The 26,242-nt window shown below is 41.9% G+C and overlaps 1 protein-coding gene across 2 annotated transcripts; it reads left to right on the forward strand.

The window, feature by feature from the left end:
• Positions 1-4: 4 nt before the first annotated feature.
• On the forward strand, positions 5-26,220 carry LOC138966541 (uncharacterized). 2 transcript variants are annotated; one of them, XM_070338810.1, is made up of 17 exons: positions 5-323; positions 1,982-2,051; positions 2,753-5,434; positions 5,937-6,193; positions 7,063-7,162; positions 9,193-9,345; positions 13,099-13,248; positions 13,681-13,797; positions 14,113-14,166; positions 14,429-14,497; positions 14,936-15,100; positions 16,060-16,284; positions 16,588-16,775; positions 17,565-17,715; positions 18,230-18,473; positions 20,971-21,250; positions 22,049-26,220. In XM_070338810.1, the coding sequence occupies exons 2-17, from the start codon at positions 2,003-2,005 to the stop codon at positions 22,199-22,201; spliced, it is 5,037 nt and encodes a 1,678-aa protein (XP_070194911.1). In that variant the 5' UTR covers positions 5-323; positions 1,982-2,002; the 3' UTR covers positions 22,202-26,220. The 2 variants fall into 2 exon arrangements, with proteins under 2 accessions (XP_070194911.1, XP_070194912.1); XM_070338811.1 differs by lacking the exon at positions 9,193-9,345.
• The last annotated feature ends 22 nt before the right edge of the window (positions 26,221-26,242 follow it).

A 26,242-nucleotide genomic window follows, 5' to 3' on the forward strand; every position in this document is an offset into this window, starting at 1 on the left:
TCACGTGATAGTTGTGTTTCGATTAGTAATTTGTTTAGGTCGTGGTTGTGGGTCAGGATTTGTGTTTTCGGGTTTGTTAACGGGGCCATTGGCTTTGGTTCTTCATCAACGACGTCGTGGAGAACAGTGTTGAAGAAGTCAAATCCTCTCCGCACCACTTGCTCTTCGTCCTCCTTGTCATCGCAGAGGGCGCTGGTGTAATCCCAAATCCAAAATGGCGACTGAAGTAGATTGTCAACATCCCCTGTTAGATTGATTAGTCTGTATGTTGTGGTCGTGGCGATCAGCGCCTGCTGAATTCGGCTTATGCAGTTGAAAACTTGGTGAGTATTTGAACAACTTGTTTTAACATACTACAGTAATGCATGTCTTCCAATAACATCGTAATCTGGAATAATATGCACTGGAACTCAGTCTCAGTCATTGAACCAACAAATCCTCCAAGATTATTTTCAGTCCATAATTTTCCCATTGCCTCTTGTAGAACTGCACTCAACCCACCAACCCATGTAATCCGTAGTGCACTCTACAGTGTATCAAACTAGTAGTAGACTAGTATCAATCATTGCATGTCTCCAACTCGAACTTCTAAGAGAATACACCGGCAGTGGTATGAAATACTATGAATATGATCCCTTTGGTGCATCCTTAGCCAATTTGTTTGAAAGGAAATTGCATAGTATTTGGATCTAGAGGCTGAAAGCTCTGAAACTTCCAAGCCTGGAACACCGTCGCCTGCGGGGCGACATGATAGACACCTTCAAGTATGTGCACGGCATGTACGAAGCGGACAGACCCCACTTTGAGCCCATCAGCAGTAGAGACACTAGAGGCCACTCTCTGAAACTCGGCAAAGACCACTGTAGACTGAACGTACGAAGCAATTACTTCTCCCAGCGAGTAGTGAACACCTGGAACAGTTTGCCTGAAGAGGCAGTAACAGCGCCATCAGTCAACAGCTTTAAGACCAGGATAGACAATTTCTGGCGCCACAGTACTTCTATGTACAACCCTACCTGCCTAGTCTAGATTGTAAAATAGCCCGCCACGCATGCTACAGTCTAGTAATAGGACCTATGTAAAGGCTACACAGCCTACCACATAGTAAACTTCAAGTTCAAGTTCAAGTTCAAGTTCAAGAAAATCCCTGTTGATGGCACAACGTGTACAGTGTAATACGTATACACAAGTCATTAGTCATGTGTTCTACAGTGGTACTGGTACAAGTGGTAGCCTAATGAAAGGACACCCTTGGGATCAGCCAAAAGTGTCCCTACGTTGCAGGTGGCCTGTCACGACAGGTACATTATGGTGAACATAATCAATGAGATTAAAGGAGGTGTCCTTTATACTTATAGAGAGGTGGCCTCTCATCAGAGAGGCTGACATTGCAGATACCATTAGGTACCACTGTAGTTATCTATACCCAGCAACATTTTTAGAAAATAGCTAGTTAGAACCTTCATTTTGAGGTTTAAAAAAAAAAATCTTGTTTAATTCTGTATACAATTGTAAAATTTGCATACATACATGTATACACTCTGATACTAGAGCCCTCATTAGATGTTATGGTGAGCAGATAATCAATAAAAAATTTAGTTCAGTGGACGCCCCCTTTTTAATACCAACTCTGTTTTATGGCCGTGGTTTTCCAGATTTTGTTGTAAATAATGTCTACAATAGCTCCATTTTAAGACTCCCTCCCTTAAAATTCGTTCAAAACTTGATTGTCTAATTCTCGGACTTGGAGTTAGAGGTATTACTATTAATGCCATAATAGGGGGTTCCACTTCCATAAATTTGCTAAAAAAATTTAAGCAGATTTATACAAGACATGTCACAGTGTGCAACATTTACTGGTTAGTCATCAAGTTTAATGAGTTCAGAACAGTTGACTGCCTGTAACTTTTAAGCTTCTTATTTTGATTTTTTTACTTCAGGTTATTTTCGCCAAGTGTAACCAAATGTTTATTTCTTTCAGGTCTGCTTTGCACATCCAGACATGGATTTTGTGGATCTTGACAAAGTTTTAGATCAGTTTGAAGAGGAAGGTAAGTGCTATACATGTATACACACTTTCTTGTTTTTGATCATTTTTTTGTATCCTATTGTGAGTTTTACTTTGTTTTGAGGCTCCAGCTTTTTGTTTAGACAACCTTAGAGGTTAAATCAAACTTCAAAGTGCACATGCTTTTTATTATTTTAGTCTTTACACTTAGCTACACACTAATAGTAATAGAACATCACTTTTTTTTGGAGAAAAAAAAGATACTTTAAAAAGGGTCAGTTGCGATATTGGCTTTTTTTTAAGCTACACTCTTAAAAATTCCATCTTTACAGAACTTTACATTTTACCCTGGCATGTACTCTAGACACATGTATACATGGTATTGGTATGTGTTCTACTTCTACTTTGATACGGTCTGTCAGTTTTGGGCAGTCCTACTCCTAGCCTAGGATCAGTGAAGATCACTCTTTCATGAAATCAACATTCTAGTTTAACATACAATACATATTAGGAATAGGATAAATATCAAGAGAGAACAGGAAATATCTTGCTCCCAGAGATCTTTAGGTAATAAGGTTTTGTGTACCGATGTGGTACGTTCTTTGGAATCATCGCTAGTACCATATCAATACTGTAGCATGTCTTCATTTAGTGTAGCTATTGTTTTTTTGTTTTTTTCAAATTCAAGCATTGGGTAAATATTTAAGTTCTAATTCTATAAGGTGCATTGCTGTATATTAACAGAGAAAGCAGCAGGGGAGATCTTGCCAGGCCAGGAGACAAAACCCAGCGGTTATGCTGAGTACTTAGCCAACCATCAGGATCGGCCCTGGGAAAATCTGTCTTATGAAGCGCCGGCGGATGGAAGCAAGAAGCATTACAACCATCAGCCTCAGACTGTGGCCTATGATGATCCCTATGACACCTATGGTAAATCAGGAGGAGATGGTTTGAAGCAGTTAGGTGTGTATCCCAATACTGTCTACACCGATCAGCACCACAGCCAGAATGGTACGGGCACAGGCCAATCTCTCAGTTTGGAACAAGAGCTGAGTCATGCAAAACTGAAACAGCAGACCATCGAATCCTACCTCCCCCAGGTACAGCTGAGTAATGGATTCGACGAGGGAACGGGTACCGTGCTGAATGGATCACGAGACGAACACAAGAAAGAAGAGAATGAAAAACCAAGCCTGAGACTGATTGCATCACAGCCTGCCAGCATCCAGACGGACACCTTGTCTCCGGCCAGTGAGCAGGAACTGCAGTCCTATCCTTTCCCCAAGTCCAACATCCTGGTTGAGGGCCATGGACCGCAGGATGTCCAGCCCCAGCAAGATCCTCAACACAACACAGAGTGCAAGGGTCTGGACAACGGTACTCGCTCCATTTATGCACCCGCAGACAGCATAGAGACGCGGCAACAGACCACTGACAACCAGCCGGTTCCAACTGGATCAAAGGAGGCTGCAGGCTCACACACTGACAATGATTTGTCTGGCTCCAGTCACACTGCAGACCTGTCACAAAAGATGGAAGTGGAAACATCCCGTGCAGACCCCACAGACATTGACACTAGCAGTGACTCTCCAAAGGAAAACATGGCATCACAGGTTACCACTGTTTCTGAGGAACTTCCCTCTGAACTTAACTCCACAGCCAATTCTCTTCAAGACGAGATGGCTGCAGCAGGGTTTGTAACAGACAACATAGTGCCAAGGAATGTGGCGGTGGGGTTTGAGCCTGAAGAGGATGAGATGGACCAAGATGAAATGAATGCATACTTGCAGGACCTTGAAGCATCTAGTACGGCTGAGGATCCGGACAGATCAGCACAGAATTCTGCGGTGTCAGTTTCAACACCAACACAGCCAGAAAGTTCAGATAAAAGTGTAACTCAACAGAATGGTGGAGATGTGATCGCAGACAACAGAGAGAACAATTTGGCTGGTGACGATAACAGCAGCAGTGGTATTGAGAGTGATTCTGGTGACACTGACAGTGATAACACTGCAGGTGTAAATATGAATGATGACGAAAAGACGAGTGACAAAGCAGTGATGCGGGATCATACTCAGATTGTACAGGCACCACAAGGCATGGACTGTAGTGATCACAAAGACATCATCACAGACAACAAAGAAAAGAAAAGGGATGACAAGGCCAAGAGTACTGAGAGCAAAGGATCGTGCAACAGTGTGAATGACATTAACAATTCCAGTGTACCAGGTGCACAGCCGCCTGATGTTGTGGCAGACATCCGTCGCAATACCCCAATTTCTAATACTGATCCGCAGCTAGAGCGCATGAAAGACTCCGGGTCTGAGCTGCAAACTCATCACATCAGTGATGTTGTGAACAGTGACTTACAGAGGGATAGCACATCACATGACTTCCCGGTGACAAACAAAAGTGAAGTCAAGTCGAGCTTGCAGTTGCACATGCAAGCAGACACTACTTCTTTGGAGTTTCCAGCAGTCTGCAACACCAGTCATCTGAGCTCAGTGATGAAAGGGAAACTGGAAATCGAGGGCTTGCTGGATGAAATGGTGTCCGCAAAGCTAGCCCAGAAACCATCAGAAACAGAGAACGGTGATGTGACACACGTTACGCAAGTGGTGCCCGAACAGACTGTGAAGAAGGACAGCAGGGCTTGTGATAAAACCATGGCGGAAGGCTGGGGCCCTGAAGGCTCCATGGTAGCTTGCCGTGTGAGGGGGTCTAGCAGTGAAACTGAAAGCCCTGATGTTGGCAGTCCAGCGCAGTCCAGTAGCCCCTCTCCTACGCTAGGAATCGGGGCCAGGCCCAAGGACCCCAGTCAGATGAAGAAGAACCGACCCAACAGTCTGCTGGGTCTTTCAAAGATCTCCCTGGGCTCCCCCTTCAGTCCACCGCAACAGAGCATGGGGCCTGTCATAGGGGTGGTTCTTCCATCTGCAAACCAACAGAAGACAGGAGGGGAGGGGATGAAACCCCCCAACCCTGTGGAGACGCAGCCGGGTAGCAACCCAGAGAGTGCAGAAACAGCTCAGCTACAGAGTGTAGGTGTCCGACATCTGGGTGCACCTCCAGCCACTGTGAGTGCACCTGCACCTGACGTCGGTGCTACGGAGGATGCGCCTACACTCAGTGCCATGGAGACGTCAGCCATGGAGGAAGACGAGGAAGCACCCGTGATGCGGAGACCGGATGTTGGGATGATGGGGGAGGGGGTGGAGGCAAGCAGTGGAAACCAGCGGCCTCACTCATGGGGTTTTTCCACAGCATCTTTAACCCCCGCCCAGAAGATGAAAAGACCGACCAGCTTAAACCTTCCGGTCAGACAGGATCGTGTGGGCAGCATATCGCCAGATGGCGACAACTTACGGTCCAGAAAAGCTGAGTTTCTGCAGGAGGCTGGACTTGCCAGTGAAACAGGGTCCTCAGGTATGTTCTTTATGTAACTGTTAATCTTGTTTTGTGAAGAAATTGCCCTAATTTGGGTGCTTGAATCAATGAATGCGAACAAAATCTTTTGTGAGAATGTTCCTTTGTTTAACAATAACATGAACAGGAACACATACAAAATCTTGTTGTGATAACTATGAGACAGCAGCATTCCTTTTCCTCACCTTTCTTTGCAGTGTTCAGGGTTGAGAATTCAATGACAAGCTATGAATAAATATAGTACACCTAGACTAGAGGAAGGTAAATGATTCTTGACATTGCTCACTTAAACTGAAAATGCTTTGATATAACATTGATACAGTAAAGACAACATTGTTGAAACACTTCATAAAGCTATTCCCTAAGTTAACATTCCTTGCACTCATGAATGCTTATTCAAGTTATTGACAATATTCACTGGGAGGAAGCGACCCGAATTTCCCAGTGATGGGACAATAAAGTTATGAAAATGATATGAAAATGTAAAATATTCTTGCCACAGAGGAGGACACCATGGCAGTTGGCGGCACAGACAGCTACGGCAATGAAGATAGCATCAGCACCGAGCAAGAAGAACTGGAAGGGGCAGCTGCCGCCACTGAGTTGCCCGGCAACGCCCCTCACCCCTCTATCCTTCACCTGAACCTTGGCAAGATCGCGCCCACCTGGGTGCCAGATGCTGACGCTACAACCTGCATGCAGTGTGACGTTCGCTTCACCTTCACCAAGCGTCGCCACCACTGCAGAGCTTGCGGGAAAGTAAGTGTTCTAGTCTGTTTATTCATCACCCTTTTGGAATATTTTTTGTATACTTTTGGGGGTTGCATCTTTTAGCACTGTCTTTCCTCATCATGGCATTAAAACCTGAGATTGTCACAAAGATAAGAACTGTCGTGTTGAAAAGTTGTTGATTAAAGAATACTCCAGCATACATATATTACCCAATATTGACGGACTGTCTGATGATATCTTCTGCTATGGTCTGTTGAGACGGTCGAGATTTTGATATCACTGTCGAAACGGACCAATAGCAGAAGATATCATCACACAGTCAGTCAATGTTAGATATATTGCTAATTCTCTGGACATTTTGTATTTACTGTAAAGAAATTACAAAAGTATTTGTCTCAGTTTTGGCTGTTCCATATCCCTCCCTCTGATTATTATTTCTTTTTGTTCACGTTTTTCTTGTACTTTTCAGTATTTTAAAATGTCTTTTCTTTCAAAAAGTCTTTAGTCACTTGCTCAACTACATTCTGGGATAATTACATTTTCATATATATTTGGTTTTTTTTAAATTTAGGTGTTTTTGTTTTTTAAGTGGGGAAGCAATAAACTAAAGAGGTCGTCGATATCAAAACTGATATCGACGGAAATGTCGTCGATATCACTTTTGTACTGAGCTCAATTTTGCCCAATTGACCAATGGAAATCCACGTAACATATGAAATAGCAATATATATATATAGCTATCCTATTTGGTGACTATCCTATTCAGTGACTTTTTGCGAGCATAGTCAAAACTGGATTAGGTTTTGTTATGAAGTTATGGAGTACACTGTACACAGAAAGCAAACTCCTATTTTGTCTGTCTTTTTTGCTTACATTTGGTTGCTTGATCTTTTCAGATATTCTGTTCCACCTGCTGTGGACAGAAAGTTCGGTTGACGTACTTGGAGAATAAAGACGGACGTGTCTGCATTTCATGTTACCATGTGCTTTCATCGGGTAAGTTAATGTTGTTTAAAATACATTTTTAGTTACTGCCAGATGTATGGCAAATGTATGCACAGTGACTGCAGTGACACTGACAGTTTTGCAGCATAGGATTTGAAAGCGATTCTAAGATGGACCGTGTTTTCACATATTCTGCTGTCAGCGTCTGTGCCAAATTACTTTTAAGTGATGTATCTTCCCCTTTCACGAATAACTGGAATTTCAGCAGTATATTGAATGAGATACTAGCTTGTGAGCTGTAAGCAAGGTCCTGTACACAAAATGATTCACTCCTGACTATGATGTCCTAGTTTTATGTAACCTGTAAGTGTATTTGCTAAACAGATTTGATCCTCCCCCTTCCCCACCCTTTCACAATCGATTATTTGTTTTTTCTTAGATCAAAAAATACCAGCGCAAACAAACAGCTTTTACTTAGACATTATCTTCCCTGTACAGCATGTGATGATTCATATCATACTCCAGTTTGTGCTGACCTGAAAAAGTGTACCAGCTGTCACATATAAAATTGTTGATAGTTTTTCAAATGAAGTTGAATTAATTATACAAAGCTTACAGAAAGTTGAATTAGAAAATTTGGCAGGCCCAACATTTTTGTTGACTATGATTAGATTACATGTAGCAGTTTACTTCTGATAATGTGATATGGCTTGTTTTGTCTGTACTTCTTCTCTGTGTTGTTAAACTTGTCTAGTACTATCTGTGCTATTGCCAGTGTTAAGACTAGATTGCATGAGTAGCGAATGTTTTGCAAAGAATGTGATGAACAATACGTACAATATTCTCTGAACAACATACTCATACTGCGTCTCTGCTTTGAGTTTGAATTTGATGGGGAAAAAGCAAAGGCTTTCAAAATAATAAGTTTTGTTCTGCAAATGTATTCAGATGGAAATTAGGCTGATAGTGATACTCTTGGCATGTGAAAGCAGTAGATCATGTTTGAGTAGATATTGCAAAGAAGTACAGTATTTCTTTCTTTCTCCAGTCTTTCTTCTGTTACTGGTGTTCTTGTTGTTAAAAAATGACATTTTTAATGACTTGTTATGCATTATTAATAACTAATATTTGCACATTGCATGTTTGAAGAATAGTGCTTTTGCTTTTGAAGTTAGGACAGTTGCTTTTCCACTATACACACTACACAGTCAGTTCCCAGCCACACAACTTTAGTTGTTTTGGAAAGGGTATAAAGTTAGCATCAGACCTGCTTAGGCAGGTATCGCAGTCAGCAGACGTGCGGCCACTTTCTTCTTCTGGTGTTTTATCTTCTTAGTTTATTAACACAGCTTCTTAGGTCAGCCCAACTGTTTTATCCTTGGTAGCAGTAACACTTTCAGGTGAAAAGAAACAAAAACCCTGGAACAGTCGTTTCAACCAACATAGCAAAACGGATGGTGAGGCTGTTCTTGTACTGTTTTATTGCCTTTAGGTGTGTTTTTGTGGTTGGCAGTTAAGAGTTACATGTATTGACATTCATCATGAACCAACCACTAAATACGTTTTTGTATTGCTGTCTGAGCATCTCATGCACAATGTATTATTCAACTGACAGACCTGTGGCATATATTTGAAAAAGTACATGCTTTTGTGAGATGTGCACAAGGGGAAGTTTGTGGATGACTGGAGCTTTTTTGGTCATGCCTTTTTTAATTTTTAGTTTTTACATGAATCTGAATTGTGTCCATTCAATCATACATCTCCTTCCATTACACTTACTTTTAAGTCAGAGATAAATTCCAGATAAAGCCCTGACAGAGATAAGTTCTCACTGTAACTGTAAGCCATTAAATAACACCTATGAGCCACAAAAAAAAAGAAAGAAAGATGAAACTAGACAAAAACATCCAGGTCCTGCTAGCCATTAGTCAGAAGAATTTTACATTGGTGTTTATCCCAACATTGCACACTTACAACCACTGACAAAACTCTTTCCCTCTTTGTTCCTGGTGGCTGCTGTTGCTGCTCGCTCGCTGCTGGCTGGCTGGCTTTGACCCGTGGCTTGTTTTTTGCTTTGGCAGCGGAGTGTGTGACAGGGGCGGGGGTAGCGTGTCGGAGCCCTAACCCTAACAACCCCATTGAGTACTGCTCCACCGTCCCCCCCACTCAGCAAGCCAATGCACGCGCCCCTCTGCCTACTGTTATGGTCCCTACCGGTGTCCTCAAGCGTCAGGGTGAGTTTGGCCTGCCCCCCCAGCTTGGCTTCTTATGTATACATTGACTATCATGATAGACAGTGAAACTGGTACAGTGGAACCCCTCCTTTTTGACTCACATGCGAAGCAAAAGTGAGTCTATGTACTCACCCGAGTCGTCCGTCCGTCCGTCCGTCCGTCCGTCCGGACGTCCGTCCGTCCGTCCGTCCGGAAAACTTTAACGTTGGATATTTCTTGGACACTATTCAGTCTATCAGTACCAAATTTGGCAAGATGGTGTATGATGACAAGGCCCCAAAAAACATACATAGCATCTTGACCTTGCTTCAAGGTCAAGGTCGCAGGGGCCATAAATGTTGCCTAAAAAACAGCTATTTTTCACATTTTTCACATTTTCTCTGAAGTTTTTGAGATTCGATACCTCACCTATATATGATATATAGGGCAAAGTAAGCCCCATCTTTTGATACCAGTTTGGTTTGCCTTGCTTCAAGGTCAAGGTCACAGGAGCTCTTCAAAGTTGGATTGTATACATATTTTGAAGTGACCTTGACCCTGAACTATGGAAGATAACTGTTTCAAACTTAAAAATTATGTGGGGCACATGTTATGCTTTCATCATGAGACACATTTGGTCACATATGATCAAGGTCAAGGTCACTTTGACCCTTATGAAATGTGACCAAAATAAGGTAGTGAACCACTAAAAGTGACCATATCTCATGGTAGAAAGAGCCAATAAGCACCATTGTACTTCCTATGTCTTGAATTAACAGCTTTGTGTTGCATGACCTTGGATGACCTTGACCTTGGGTCAAGGTCACATGTATTTTGGTAGGAAAAATGTGTAAAGCATGTGAGTCGTATGGGCTTTGCCCTTCTTGTTAAGACTTCTTGACATACTCCATAGTCAGACTGCCTACCCCTGGCGCCTTTACATCTGCAATCGGGAGGCAGTGGGTACAGACCGGGAACTAGTCAACCCGGGCCCTGTAAAAAGTTTTAAAAGTTTTAATCTTGTAAACACAAGGCCACACAATGTGGCTTAACTGGCGATGTGCACACCTCCCGTCATGAAACAGCCGAAGTTGGCTCCTGTGACGTATTCCCCACGACCTACACCAAGTGGGGCATCAAGAACCAGATCCAGATGAGAAAATCAGATCTTAAAAAGGAGGGAGTCTTAAAAATGGAGGCAAATTTTCAGAGGTTTTGAACAGAAAATATTAAAAGGGGGAGGTCTTAGATTGGGGTGTCTTAAAAGGGGGAGGTCTTAGATTGGGGTGTCTTAAAAGGGGGAGGTCTTAGATTGGGGTGTCTTAAAAGGGGGAGGTCTTAGATGGGGTGTCTTAAAAGGGGGAGGTCTTAGATGGGGTGTCTTAAAAGGGGGAGGTCTTAGATTGGGTGTCTTAAAAGGGGGAGGTCTTAGATTGGGTGTCTTAAAAGGGGGAGGTCTTAGATGGGGTGTCTTAAAAGGGGGAGGTCTTAGATGGGGTGTCTTAAAAGGGGGAGGTCTTAGATTGGGGTGTCTTAAAAGGGGGAGGTCTTAGATGGGGTGTCTTAAAAGGGGGAGGTCTTAGATTGGGGTGTCTTAAAAGGGGGAGGTCTTAGATTGGGGTGTCTTAAAAGGGGGAGGTCTTAGATTGGGTGTCTTAAAAGGGGGGTTCCACTGTAAAGTACTTTCGACATTGTTCATTTTCATCTTTGACACTTGCCAACATAGTTCTGTTGTTTTTGTCTTCCTTCCTGTTTGTGTTAGAACTTGTGAATGTCTTACTGAGTTACTCTTAGGTTTCCTTTTTTCTTGACATTCCTTGTGCAGTCAGGTCTAGGTCCTCCTAGGGGTTAGATACATGAAAAGGGTGAGCTGTGAACCTGGAAGCTGCAAACTTACAGGCCTTTGTAGTTTATTGATATTCTACCTTCTTTTTTTCTTCTTTCTTTTGATAGGTTGTGTGAAGACTTATATTTGTAGTTTATGTTTATGGTCCCTGTCATCTCAATCTCCCTGTTAGTGTTAGCCGCCTCTGTTACCACGCCGGCCCACTGTCGTTCCCTTCGCATCCCTTTTTTCTTAGTCTTAGTCTTCCTTGCTTATAAAAATTGAATTGTCCGTCATTGCTCATTAACTGGTCTTCGTCTCTATACTTGATTGTTTTAACGTAATGTAATGATGTGGTTTGCATTATAACATATTTATTTTCTCTTTGATCTGTTTTGCTTGTTTCAAGAATTATTTCCCTTTGGCTTTATTACCTTTGCTTTTAGTTATACTCTCTTTTGCAACTTACTTGATAGATACAGTTACAATTAGACGACAGTAGTTCGTTGTTTCCTGCTTGTCATTTGTGTGGAAAATTTCTTACGAGACATGTGTAGTGAACAGAAAATGCTCTTCTTGTGTTCTATGTTTTGTAATGTGTATGTGTTTGCATACATGTCTGTGTTGAATTAATTATATTTTTATTGAAAGCTGGCATTGATTACGCAACCCATCATGTGCCAACACTTTTTTTCATTTATGTAACCTTTTGTTTTTAAGCAGTATTTAGTACATTTACTTCGGGACGGGGATGTAGCTCAGTCGGTAGCGCGCTGGATTTGTATCCAGTTGGCCGCTGTCAGCGTCAGTTCGTCCCCACGTTCGGCGAGAGATTTATTTCTCAGAGTCAACTTTGTGTGCAGACTCTCCTCGGTGTCCGAACACCCCTGTGTGTACACGCAAGCACAAGACCAAGTGCGCACAAAAAAGATCCTGTAATCCATGTCAGAGTTCGGTGGGTTATAGAAACACGAAAATACCCAGCATGCTTCCTCCAAAAGTGGTGATGGCTGCCTAAATGGCGGGGTAAAAACGGTCATACACGTAAAAGCCGTGGGAGTTTCAGCCCATGAACGAACAAACAAACAGTACATTTACTTCAATGTTGTGTAAATGTTTAATTGGGTAGACAGACAACACAGTGAACAGGATGACTATGGGTAGCAGGATTTACAATATTGCAATCACTGTAGTCATTTTTTTTGCTGATAAATAATTGCCGGTTTTATATTTCACTGCTGGGGCTGTGATTGGTTAACTTGTGACAATTCTTAGTTTTTCGTTTGTAGCTGCATCTTGATCAAAATATTGCTGGCCTGATGAGTCTTTATTTGTCATCAGGCCAAAAATGGAATTTCCACTTTTGGCTTGATGACAAAGAAGTAGGATTCATCATGTAAGACTGTAACATTGTGTGGCAGGGATTGGCTTGGGTTTTGTCCACTAGAGGTCCATTGACTGACTCAGCCATGAATCAATCAGTCATTTTGCAAACCAATCCATCAAGAAAAAAACTTTCCTTCCACCACGGGACTGCCGCAAATGTGCATTACGGTAGTGAGGAGAAACTTCTGAAAGTTGTTTACAATGTACAAATGAGGAAAATTCAATTCATTTCTTCATTTTCTTGTTTATTATCCAATGGTCTTACATGAAGGGGAATAAAAGGTCTGAGGACACAATAACCATATTTATTTCATTTAAATAAGGAAGGGGAAAAAAAGAAACAACAAGACAGCCGACAAAAATAAGACGAGTTGACTGACTCTGTTGCATGTCTATCGGTCAGTTGACGCATTGAGACCCGTGTGTGTCGGTCTTTTCCGAATTTAACATGGCAAAAGACCGATGACCGACGCCCAAGCCAATCCCTGGTGTGGTGCTTGATGTAGTTAGCAACCTAGCTGCTGTACTAACGATCTGCTCACCAAGGCTGTCTATTATCACAGGAAGCAACCGAAAGAGCGAACCCAAACAGGTGATGTTTTCGGATGGAATTCGGCCTGGTGGAGATTTGACAGAACTGGACGGGTCTGACCAGGCCAGAGCTCACCCACGACGCACAGGACGAGCGCAAAAGAAAGTTGAAAAGCAGCAAGGTTTGGGCTTTTTGTCATAATCTTGTGGGTTTTTTTTTTTCATTGTCTGTTCCTTCAGACGTTCAGTATGTTTCCATGTTGTTTTTTGTTTTCGTGTTTAAGTTTTATCTTCCTTTCCCTGTATGTATTGATTTCTGTATAAGTGCTGTTTATCTAATCACACACTAAGCTGGTTATGTAATTGTAATGCAATTCTTGGAACTTAGACATGCAACAATCTTCACTGTTCTTTTTCATGTTTATGGCTGTTATGTTAAACTGCTTTATGATGAAAGCTATTACATGTGCACACTAAAAAAAGGTATCCACAGCATCTTTTTCAGTTTGACGTTGCAAAACTGTTGTTATTTACGAGTCATTATGACTGATTTATGCTTTTTTTCTTCAGTTTGTCTTTGCAAGTTACGAGTGATTATGATTTATACTTTTCAGGTGACCACTCCTCGGCAAAGACTCGCCGTTTGCGTGGCAATGATGGAATGCGCAACCCATGCTTGATACCGGAAGAAGGGTTGCCACCTGTCGTTGTTCATACTGACGAGAAAGGAGGTAAGATGACTTTTAATTGCACAAGTATAATGGATTATTATTTTATTTATTTTGGCCATCCTTTCAAATTGTGTCGCAACTTTTTTTCTCAAACTCAAAGTATTTTCCTGGTTTTTTTTCTTTCTAAATGATGGACAAAATCCTTAAAAGTACAGCAGATATCTTGTTTTTGTTTTTTCCAACAGTTTATTTATTTTTATTTTACTTTATATTATTTATGTAATTGTTTGTTTATCATTTAGTGTGTTATTTCTTTATGGTAGTTTTTAAAAATTGTTTTAAAAACTTTAATCTTTTTGACTCTTTCTGTTTCAGAAGTGAGTCTTTCTGAGAATCCTGAACCGACATCTTTCATGACACAAATAAGAAGTAAGTTTGTCTGTTTTTCTCCAGATTTTAGTTATTTTGCAATGTTTTTAACCCAAGTTTGGTGACAGCCATTTTTGTGTGCGTGTATATTTCTGCTCCATCTGATCTCACTTTTAATGCAAAGAATGAGATATATATTGAATGTGACATTTCTGCTGTTTACTATTAATTTAAGCTGAGCATAATGCGATGTTAGTAGGTGCAGAAGAAATTAAAAGTATTTCACTGAAAGTGTATTAAAGTCGTTTTATTTGAATTGCAGATGAAGAAGCCAGCCCGGTGACCTTTGCTATTAACCTCAACTTGTTCGTGAATGTCAAGATCATTAACTGTGAGTATTCGTTCATTTTTAGAGCTTTTTGGAACTTTTGTTTGGCTTTGCTTGTCTCTGATCTGTAATTAAGATTAGAACGCTGCAGCAAATGGATATATGGTACAAACGTAACAAAGTACATGCAACTGATTGTTGAGAAGTTGGGTTTTGACATATTTTTGTGTAGTTGTGACTGTGAGGGGGGGAATGTATGTGCTTGTCTCAGAACGTGTCTGTGTGAGTGAGTAAATGTAAGCAGTCGTACATGCGGTTTAAAAGTATGAGCGGTGAGTCTTTCAGCTTGTACATTTATTTTGTGTTCTAGTCGTCAATAAGAGACTTGCTTCAGCTATTATGAAGGAAAATTGCAAGAGTTTTGCAGCCCACCTCAACTTCAGGTGTGAAGGACATCACCTCAGAATGCAGTAAAATAATTGCATGTTGACTTGTGTGCAGTGGATTGCTGCGTGGACCGAGTAGTGTGGTGTTTCACAACGCGAGGCATGGTGACTGCTGGGCAGGAGGAGCTGGTGGTTGTCCTGGAAACGCTGCCTGACGAAGACACAGTGCCCAGGGACATCTTCTGTCACTTCAGCACTGTGTACGAGGAAGCCAGCAAAGGTGGGAACTTGAATGGTCTTGTACCCCCCGCGGGTTAGGGGGAGTCCCATATTGGTTGGGACGAGAAAGAATTTACCCGATGCTCCCCAGCATGTCGTAAGAGGCGACTAACGGATTCTGTTTCTCCTTTTACCCTTGTTAAGTGTTTCTTGTATAGAATATAGTCAATTTTTGTAAAGATTTTAGTCAAGCAGTATGTAAGAAATGTTAAGTCCTTTGTACTGGAAACTTGCATTCTCCCAGTAAGGTCATATATTGTACTACGTTGCAAGCCCCTGGAGCAAATATTTGATTAGTGCTTTTGTGAACAAGAAACAATTGACAAGTGGCTCTATCCCATCTTCCCCCTTTCCCGGTCGCGATATAACCTTCGTGGTTGAAAACGACGTTAAACACCAAATAAAGAAAGAAAGAAAGAATGGTCTTGTCCTGTGGCCGGCAAGGACTTTAAAGCCAAACTAAAAAAATAAAGATGAGGATCCTTAAATATGGGGAAAGAAGAAAGATAACTAGAAACTGAAGTTGTCTTTTTCACTGCTTATGTTAATGTGTTTGAGTGTCATTCAACTTTTCTGTTTTAAATGCTGCACTTGTACTTTTTTAATGTCCCGCCGTGGGTGCTTCGAAGCTAAAATGTTATAACGGCATGCAAAAATAAGGGTTGGACAAAGCAGTCAGCCAAAGTCTCCACACTGTCACAGTTGATTAAAACAAATCGGATGAATTACCTCAGTCTTGTAGTGTTGAGGCCTTGCAAATGCTTACCACAGCAGTGACATGAATGTGTGCAGGCAATACATTAACTCAGTCTTGTAGTGAACAAAGTGTTGAGGCCTTGCAAATGCTTACCACAGCAGTGACATGAATGTGTGCAGGCAATACATTAACTCAGTCTTGTAGTGAACAAAGTGTTGAGGCCTTGCAAATGTTTAACACAGCAGTGACGTGAATGTGTGCAGGCAATACAGTGAGCAACATGGGTCACACCATCTTCAACCAGCCGTTCCTGGACAGTCGCAGCCACGGGGGGATGCTCTACATTCGCTCCTCCTTCCAGTGCACCAACAAACTCATCCTCCCTCAGGGCCCCTTCCTCTTTGCCATCCTCCTGCAGAAGTGGGAGACACCGTGGGCCAAGGTTTTCCCCATCAGGCTGATGCTGCGACTGGGGGCTGAGTACAGATGTGAGTTCTCATGATAGCCTGGGCCTTTCTGCTGCATTATTTCAAACCCATTACAGTCTCTTTTTTTTTAATATGAAAATAATAATATTGATGATAATAATAAAAATGAACGCTTATAAGATGAGAACCACAGAATACTTCTGTGCTCTGATGACTTAGTGTTGATCTCCAAGGTTGTCTTACATTTGTTTGTTTGTTTGTTTGCTTAACGCCCAGCCGACCACGAAGGGCCATATCAGGGCGGTTTGTCTTTCATTAATGTTTGAATTACTCATTGCTTTTTTTGTGTGGCTTCTGCTTCAGACTACCCCAGCCCTTTGGTGAGCATCCGCAACAGAAAACCAGTGTTCTTTGAGATTGGCCACACAATCATGAACCTGCTGGCAGACTTCCGCAACTTCCAGTACATGCTGCAGCAGGTCCGCGGCGCCACCATCCACATGGAGGACAAGAAGACCTACATCAACTTCCCCCGCAACAGATACAATGAGGTCAGCTTATGTTTCTGTTAGGCGACTAGCTTGTTTGGCTTTTGCTCTGTTGAAGGTCAACATTTTTCTCTGGAAGCTAAGAAGTTACATGTGTGTGTGCGTGTTTGCATGGGTATGTGTGTGTCTGTTTCAGCAAGTGATTTCTCAGAAAGTCTCAGATGTTTTCAGTGCAATTGTGAACTGTTAGTGAATTAGATGTGTTTTATGTTTCAGACCACCTGACACTGCAAGACAATTTTCCTCATTTTTTTTTTATAAGGACAGTAATATCTTGGAGTCTTTGAAGAATTTCTTAATGTGTAGTAGCTGTCACACACTTCATGTCACAGATGTGCAATGTCTTTGCTGTTCAACAGCTGCAGCCCCTTACTACGACTGCTAAAGGCTTTGTCACATCTCTCAGTGTTATCTCTCCTGTTTTGTTTGTTTACTTTGATATTGTGGAAGCAGTTTTTGCAGTGGACATGAGACCAGATCGTAAACTAACAAATTCACCGCATCCTTTACTTGTTTCTTGAATTAATTGACCGAAGTTTCACAATTTCTTTCAACATTTTGTTGATAATAACTGCTGAACTTTATAATACTTGGTCTTCTAATATTATGCTAAAACAAATCTTTTGTGAACGTGTGGGCCACATGCCAAGACATGACATTCTTCACAAAGCATGGAGGCAATCACAGTGTTAATGCTTCATTGAAAAAAGTGCTGACAGTGGTTTTTTTTAAATTTATTTTTATTTTTTATTTTTTTTATTCTTCTAATGCTGACATTGTTGGTGCATGCAGGTGATGAAGGTGGTGAGCAGCAGCAACGAACACGTAATGGCGCTGGGGGCCAGCTTCAGCTTGGAGGCCGACAGTCACCTGGTGTGCTTACAGAATGAGGAGGGCACCTACCAGACACAGGCCATCAACATCCAGAACAAACCACGCCAAGGTGAACGCTTTGGAATGTCTTGCACAGTCTTCCTGTAAAGCTGCATGCCACCACTGGTTTATTTGCTAGTACAATGTACTGGAGTCCAGTAATGAAGTGGTTCAGTTGTGTAATCCATACAAAAGCAGAAGTGTTGTCGCGACAATGCTAGGACGTGCATTCTATGAAAAATAGTTTTGTGTTGAACCTTTAGAAGAGGAGCTCAAGTTCAGTTTGACTTTTCAAACCTGTCTTCAGGTGGAATGTGACCTTAGCAGATGACTGGGAGTTGTTTCAAAGCTGGTCATGACATTGCAGACTGTTATTCCAACTCAAAGTTAATAACTTTTCACTTTTAATCAATATTTGTACCAAGATTGAGCGTTACGTCTTGAAAAATGTTTCCGCACAAGCACTTTTTTGTTCCTTGTGTCAGTGTTTTTGTTTCATGTTCTTGGAGACCTTTAATCGTCAACATGACTTCAGTATGTTTCATGCCAACTCACCATCTCTCTCTCTCTCTCTAACCCAACAGTGACCGGGGCTAGCTTTGTAGTATTCAATGGCGCGCTTAAGTCCAGCTCAGGGCTGCAAGCCAAGTCGAGCATCGTGGAGGACGGGCTAATGGTTCAGATCATGCCAGAGATGATGGCGGCACTGAAACAGAGCATGAAGGACATGGTTGACTTCACTATTCCGTGTGGCAGCGTCACCATCGCCCAGCCTGATGAAGTGGTCACAGTGCAGTGGGTGGATGACGACAAGCACTTCAACATGGGGTGAGTCAATGTGTGACGCTTGACTTTAGCCTTGGTGTGTGTGGTCACAGTGCAGTGGGTGGATGACGACAAGCACTTCAACATGGGGTGAGTCAATGTGTGACGCTTGACTTTAGCCTTGGTGTGTGTGGTCACAGTGCAGTGGGTGGATGACGACAAGCACTTCAACATGGGGTGAGTCAATGTGTGACGCTTGACTTTAGTGTTGGTGTGTGTGGTCACAGTGCAGTGGATGGATGACGACAAGCACTTCAACATGGGGTGAGTCAATGTGTGACGCTTGACTTTAGTGTTGGTGTGTGTGGTCACAGTGCAGTGGATGGATGACGACAAGCACTTCAACATGGGGTGAGTCAATGTGTGACGCTTGACTTTAGTGTTGGTGTGTGTGGTCACAGTGCAGTGGATGGATGACGACAAGCACTTCAACATGGGGTGAGTCAATGTGTGACGCTTGACTTTAGCCTTGGTGTGTGTGGTCACAGTGCAGTGGATGGATGACGACAAGCACTTCAACATGGGGTGAGTCAATGTGTGACGCTTGACTTTAGTGTTGGTGTGTGTGGTCACAGTGCAGTGGATGGATGACGACAAGCACTTCAACATGGGGTGAGTCAATGTGTGACGCTTGACTTTAGTGTTGGTGTGTGTGGTCACAGTGCAGTGGATGGATGACGACAAGCACTTCAACATGGGGTGAGTCAATGTGTGACGCTTGACTTTAGTGTTGGTGTGTGTGGTCACAGTGCAGTGGATGGATGACGACAAGCACTTCAACATGGGGTGAGTCAATGTGTGACGCTTGACTTTAGTGTTGGTGTGTGTGGTCACAGTGCAGTGGATGGATGACGACAAGCACTTCAACATGGGGTGAGTCAATGTGTGACGCTTGACTTTAGCGTTGGTGTGTGTGGTCACAGTGCAGTGGGTGGATGACGACAAGCACTTCAACATGGGGTGAGTCAATGTGTGGCGCTTGACTTTAGCCTTGGTGTGTGTGGATGACGACAAGCACTTCAACATGGGGTGAGTCAATGTGTGACGCTTGACTTTAGCCTTGGTGTGTGTGGATGACGACAAGCACTTCAACATGGGGTGAGTCAATGTGTGACGCTTGACTTTAGCCTTGGTGTGTGTGGATGACGACAAGCACTTCAACATGGGGTGAGTCAATGTGTGACGCTTGACTTTAGCCTTGGTGTGTGTGGATGACGACAAGCACTTCAACATGGGGTGAGTCAATGTGTGACGCTTGACTTTAGCCTTGGTGTGTGTGGATGACGACAAGCACTTCAACATGGGGTGAGTCAATGTGTGACGCTTGACTTTAGCCTTGGTGTGTGTGGATGACGACAAGCACTTCAACATGGGGTGAGTCAATGTGTGACGCTTGACTTTAGCCTTGGTGTGTGTGGATGACGACAAGCACTTCAACATGGGGTGAGTCAATGTGTGACGCTTGACTTTAGCCTTGGTGTGTGTGGATGACGACAAGCACTTCAACATGGGGTGAGTCAATGTGTGACGCTTGACTTTAGCGTTGGTGTGTGCGAGGTATGAAAACTATGCTTGAAACTTTTGTCAGAGCCCCAAGGACTATGGGTTGATCATTGTTCTTCCCTGCTTCACACTTTTATTTCCTTCCATCACAGAAAAGTTTGTCAGACAGGTCACATTCCAGCTTTAGGCTTTATCAGGGCCTAGCATTGTAAGCCGTTCGGCGTACTTTACGCCGAAATAACATCTCCAGTACGCGGAACTCGATTTGGTGTACGCCGAAATGCAAAAACCAGTTATTCCCAAACGGTAAACCCAAACAGTCCCAGCTTTTGTTTTGTGCGCCGTTCGGTTCAATTCTCAATCGGTTTGACAGTTTGCTTGAGCACGCACTTCCTCTGGCATCGCGCGAGCATGCTTTGTGCCGGTGTTTTGTGGCTCTAGACTTGAAATAATGTCTCGAAGCGACATTGTTGAACGTGGTCAGCCATTCAGTGACAAAGAATCCAGGTATTCCTGGAAGTGGGAATGGCACTTTTAGGCCAAATAACACAAGATTGTCAGTTTTCTGTCTGTGTTTTGCTTGTTGGTGAAGGCATAATTTAGTTGCTCAATCTTCTTTGGGGGGGGGGTCATTTTAGGTAAAAAAATCTCCAAAAAATTTCAAATTCGGGGGGCTTTGCGCCTGAACCCCACTGGGGGCCTCCTGTGGCCCCCAGCCCCCCACCTTTGTAAGCTGAACTCACTTTTTCCAATGCTAGGCCCTGCTTTATGTGTGTGTGTGTGTGTGTGTGTGTTAATTGATCAGTGTTGTGTAAAAGATACTGTTACATATCAATATTTATCTTGTAGGATCAGTTTGACTAAATCAGCAGTATCAGAGGAAAATTACAACAAAAATTAGTGTGAACCTCTGCAACTCATTCAAGATTTCTTATATGAAGAAATTGCTTTCACTACATATGGTGAATTTGAAGTCATCTTCCTTTCTTCCTCTCAGGGTGAAAAGCCCAGTGGATGGGATGTCCATGGAGGGAGTGGAGAGTGTTCACGTCCACAATGCCACAGACTATGTGGGCGAGCGCTTCGCCATCCGATGGACAGAGGTCTTCTTCCTGCAGACAGAGAGTGGAAGTTCGCGTTGGGAGCCCGTAGACTTGAGCCGAGTGGCCGAAACCTTGGCGACGGGGGTTTGCATCGCGCTGACCCCTCACCTGCAAAAACTGAAGGAGGCCAGTCTGACCAAGATTGGACTGAGGGTCACCCTTCAGCCGGACAGTGTGAGTGTTTCTTGGCTTTTATGGACCATTACGAATACGAATACGAATACTTTATTATCTCATACAGAGAAATTTCAGTGTGGTGCACATTAAAAGACAAAACAAATAATAAGACAACAGATAAAAATACCATACGAAGCATACTACACTCGCGCACGCATATGTACACTAACAGGAATAGTAACATGATTCCAAATAGGTTAATTGCCGTCAGCTTTAGCTAAAAGTTTACCGCTAAAAACTATCATTATCACAGGACTAGATATGTCATTGAACAATATTTATCACAGGACTAGTCATTCGAGGGTTATCACACTCAGCATAAGGGTGCACATCAAAGAGTATAAAAAATATTCATCACAGAAATCAGTGCATATGTTCACCGGCACACATACTAGTTTTAATTAACTTAGGTATTTAAAAAGCCAATTGACTTTGGAATAAAACTGTTCTTAGTTCTTACTGGTTATTTGAACAGTCTTATCCTTCCCCCTTTGTACCATAACTGGTATAGTTATAGGTATAGTTCAGTGATACCTGCTATGACAGAATCATTGCTATATATATTTCTCGTCACCAAATCGTTGCCTGTAGTTCCAGTTCTCATATATGGTCAATTAATGTTCAGTTTTTCTGGTGATGCACAGGCCATTCGTTACTTGATGCAATAGGAGATGTCTCATTTGAGAGGATCTTCCATTGTTTAGTAGTTAGTAGAATACACTGTGTGTGTTACTTGTGCCGAAAATGTGCGTGTAACGTTTTGGTTTTACAATTGTTTTTCTTTTTGTACTGCAGGTTGGCTATGAGGTTGGGTCCAAGGGAGAGAGACTGCCTGACTTCTACATGAATGACCTTGACAGTGCGTTGATTCCCATTATTCACGGAGCTCTCACACAGAGTCAGGATGGACCCATTGTGTTGGAACTTGTTCTGCATATTATTCACTGACACCAATCCGCCTGGGAGAGAAACCGTCAGATCTGTCAAGTGTGAATTATGAGCAGACACCGAGTGTTTCGTGTACATTTTGTTGAACTGAGTTATCTAAGTCACACAGGCGGTGGTGGTTTATGAATGAGTGCAAGGGTTTAGTACCTGAGGTTTGGGGAAGAAAAGACAAAGTGATAGGCTGTGTGAAGTGATACTGAGAACAACAAGCACCAAGATATATTGCTAAAAGCGTTACACTCTTAGCCAACAGATCTGCTTAGGCGCTTGGCACTTTGTAAGGTAATGGGAGGCAAAGTGCCATATTCAATGGTTCAGACATAGCTGTATCTTGCCTGAACTCTTTGAGACTTCTGCAACATGGATAGGTATGTGCATGAAGTAAAGTACTGTTATGCAGCACATGTAATAAGTTACTGTAATACATTTCTACAATAGTTTATCATCTTTACTGTACAAATTTACCATGGTTTAATATTTACATGTCAGCAGTACTCACTAAAAAAAGGACTGAATGATTTACAGTATCAAATCCCAACCCCAACCACGTACCTCCCCTCCAAAAAAAAAAGACAAGTAAAACATTAATGAACAAATATAAAAATGAAATAGTTGACCTTGTGACTGGCCAGAAATGAGAGAAAGAGAATCAACTAGTATCAGACAAAAGACAACAACAACAAATAATTGTTTTAGGAAAGAAAGAATGTGATCATGCAGATCTATATTGTTGACATGGAAAAACAAAAACATTACACAATATATTTAACTTCAGTACAAAAACAGGTGTTTTGGATTTTGTGAGAGAGAAATGAATAATAGTGTACTGATCCATAACGTACTGTATTCAAGATTTCATAAAGCTATAAACCACTGTTGGTTGTGATGAGATCTGTGGTGATTGAATGGGAACGAGTGCCATGTGAGATTGTGTGCCATGTATGAATACTTGGCATGCTTTACACGAGATCTGTATCAGTTTGTTTTTGACTTCCTTTTCTGTATGGAGTTCAGGAGGGTGTATGGATGTGGCAAGTAAAACGTAAGTGTTGTACAGTACTGAGTGCTGAAGTGAATCACGGCGATTTATGAAAAATGTGTGTGTATGTGTAAAGACATTTCAGCTACACCAATGCTTCAGATATTCAGTTGTGTGTGACAAGGTGTGACTTTTAGGGTGTCACCATTTTTTTAAGGCAGTATGTCCCAGTGTACGCCAAGAAACCAGTGGAAATACCTCCCTCCCACTTCATAAAGATAGGCCAAGCTGAGGATATATTTAAATGATTTATAAAATACACAGTATATATGTATGAAACACTTAAGATACCGTCCTTACCATGTAGAGATCAACCTTCATCCATCCAGGCTTTTCCATGGGATTAGAGCATCCTTTCACTTGCACACATACTACAACATCAACAGCCTGGCTGAGTCATGTGTAGAGCGGGAATATTTTCCTCAATTAATTTTACGTTGACACTGGTCGGTTGGCCTAGTGGTAAGGCGTCCGCCCCGTGATCGGGAGGTCGTGGGTTCGAACCCCGGCCGAGTCATACCTAAGACTTTAAAATTGGCAATCTAGTGGCTGCTCCGCCTGGCGTCTGGCATTATGGGGTTAGTGCTAGGACTGGTTGGTCCGGTGTCAGAATAATGTGACTGGGTGAGACATGAAGCCTGTGCTGCGACTTCTGTCTTGTGTGTGGCGCACGTTATATGTCAAAGCAGCACCGCCCTGATATGGCCCTTTGTGGTCGGCTGGGCGTTGAGCAAACAAACAAACAAAGAAACGTTGACACTGATGTCAGTTACGAAATTAAATCAACAAAAAATTCTTGCTCTGCACAAAAAAATAATCAGGCCATTGAAGTTTGGTATGTGTTTAAGTGGAAGGGTGCTCTTATCTCCTGCAAAAGCCTGAACAGATCTAGGAATTGTTACATGAGTGTTTACATCAGAAGGGGGTATGTATCTCTAAGTTTAGTAAGTTGCAGGTCTACAATCTGGCGGCATAACATCACTTTGCTGTTGGATGGCACAGAAACTCCAAATTTGTTTCATTCAAACGCTTCTTATGAGAAAGGAGATGATAAGTTTCACTATGACATAACCATGTTAATCTGTTGAGTTTGTTCCGTCTCTTCCATCCTTACTCCTAGATTCAACTGGCAGCGTCATCTACTCAAACCCAAAACCGTGTGCACCGTTGTGCAAAATATGAGCTTGGAGAACCAGATTAAGTTTGTTTTATCAGTTTTAACTATGCACTTTGTTATATATGTTATGTGTATGCTTTTGAAGAATAAGGTCTTCATCATTTAATGGAGGGAGCTTGTGCATTGACAACATTGCCATGCGATGCGATAAAGTGGTGGAGCATGCAAAGACAGCCAGTGTAGAAAGAAATAGGAAAATCACCAAATACAATAAATATACTTAATATATATTGCTTTGAACAGTATGTGCTCCTTGTTCACATTGTGTTTTTTCATGCGTCTTGAATCAAAGTAGAAAGTATTGTGAAGGTTTGACATTGTGTGTCTCTATTCTTCACCTTATCACAGATTATCGTAGTCATTTTGACAGCTTGCCAAACAATATGGAAAGCCAGCGAATTTGGGAGTTACAGGAAAACATGAAAATAATCATGTGATTTGCAGAACGCAAAGACCTTTATCATCCCGTTTGCTACCCCCCGCGGGTTAGGGGGAAGAATTTACCCGATGCTCCCCAGCATGTCGTAAGAGGCGACTAACGGATTCTGTTTCTCCTTTTACCCTTGTTAAGTGTTTCTTGTATAGAATATAGTCAATGTTTGTAAAGATTTTAGTCAAGCAGTATGTAAGAAATGTTAAATCCTTTGTACTGGAAACTTGCATTCTCCCAGTAAGGTAATATATTGTACTACGTTGCAAGCCCCTGGAGCAATTTTTTGATTAGTGCTTTTGTGAACAAGAAACAATTAACAAGTGGCTCTATCCCATCTCCCCCCTCTCCCCGTCGCGATATAACCTTCGTGGTTGAAAACGACGTTAAACACCAAATAAAGAAAGAATCCAGTTTGCTACAAAATAAACATTATTCTGTGGTGTGTGACTTTTGCTGTTTGTATCAGTGAATTTAGACTGATATAACTAACTGTATTAGGTAACGTAGACCTGCAAGTATATTCCAGTTTTGGTAGACTGAGGCGTATACAGTATTGCCCCAATGCTTAGATGTTTGTTCCTTCAGTTGGGAGAGACATACATTACATGTATTTATTATAACCATGTGATCAATAAGTGTGTGTGTTTGTGCACAAGGGTTTCTAGTATGTAAATAATCATGCGTGCTTGTTACAGCAATTTTCTGTGTACAGGTATTGAGGAGAAAGACCTGGCAGGTGTTGGTGCAATGCGTTTTGTTCTTTGTATGTTGCTAGCAAGGTGAAAAAGATGATAGTGGTGTACATATATATATGACAGGGAAGATTTGTACAAGTGACTGTACCAACCAACAAAAAAGCAAAACAATGCAGCTTTGTGTATTTGTATGTGTATATAAGGAGAGAAAATGGAGGATTATATCATATAAATTGTACAAACAGACATGAAAACAGAGTAATGTGCAAAAATAACCAATTATCTGATTTGAGCTTTGTGTGGGTGTGACTTGCTGTGTTTTTGAGGATCCTTTCCTGATTTTGTAAGATCCTCTTCTGGTTTTTGAGGATCATTTCCTGAGTTGTTGAAGTGATTAGTGAGTGAACTAGTCTGTGTGAGAATGTGTGAATGGGACTTGTTTGTTCCATTAACCAGGGCATATACATGTACATGTATAGAGAGCCATTGTTACTCTGTTTTGTCTACACAAACATATTTGTTCAAAATTCAATGCCATTGTTGACACTAAAGCTGGCTACACAAAAGGTCTGTATATAATTATTAATGGACTGGAGCCTTAAACAATCCCAGATAGCAAGTATAATAACAAATCATATTTATTTTACATCAAATAAATCATGATGTTGAAGTGCACTAGATGTTTTGCTTGGACAGT

Source organism: Littorina saxatilis, linkage group LG5, assembly GCF_037325665.1.
Source record: "Littorina saxatilis isolate snail1 linkage group LG5, US_GU_Lsax_2.0, whole genome shotgun sequence".
In the NCBI taxonomy this organism is placed as follows: domain Eukaryota; kingdom Metazoa; phylum Mollusca; class Gastropoda; order Littorinimorpha; family Littorinidae; genus Littorina; species Littorina saxatilis.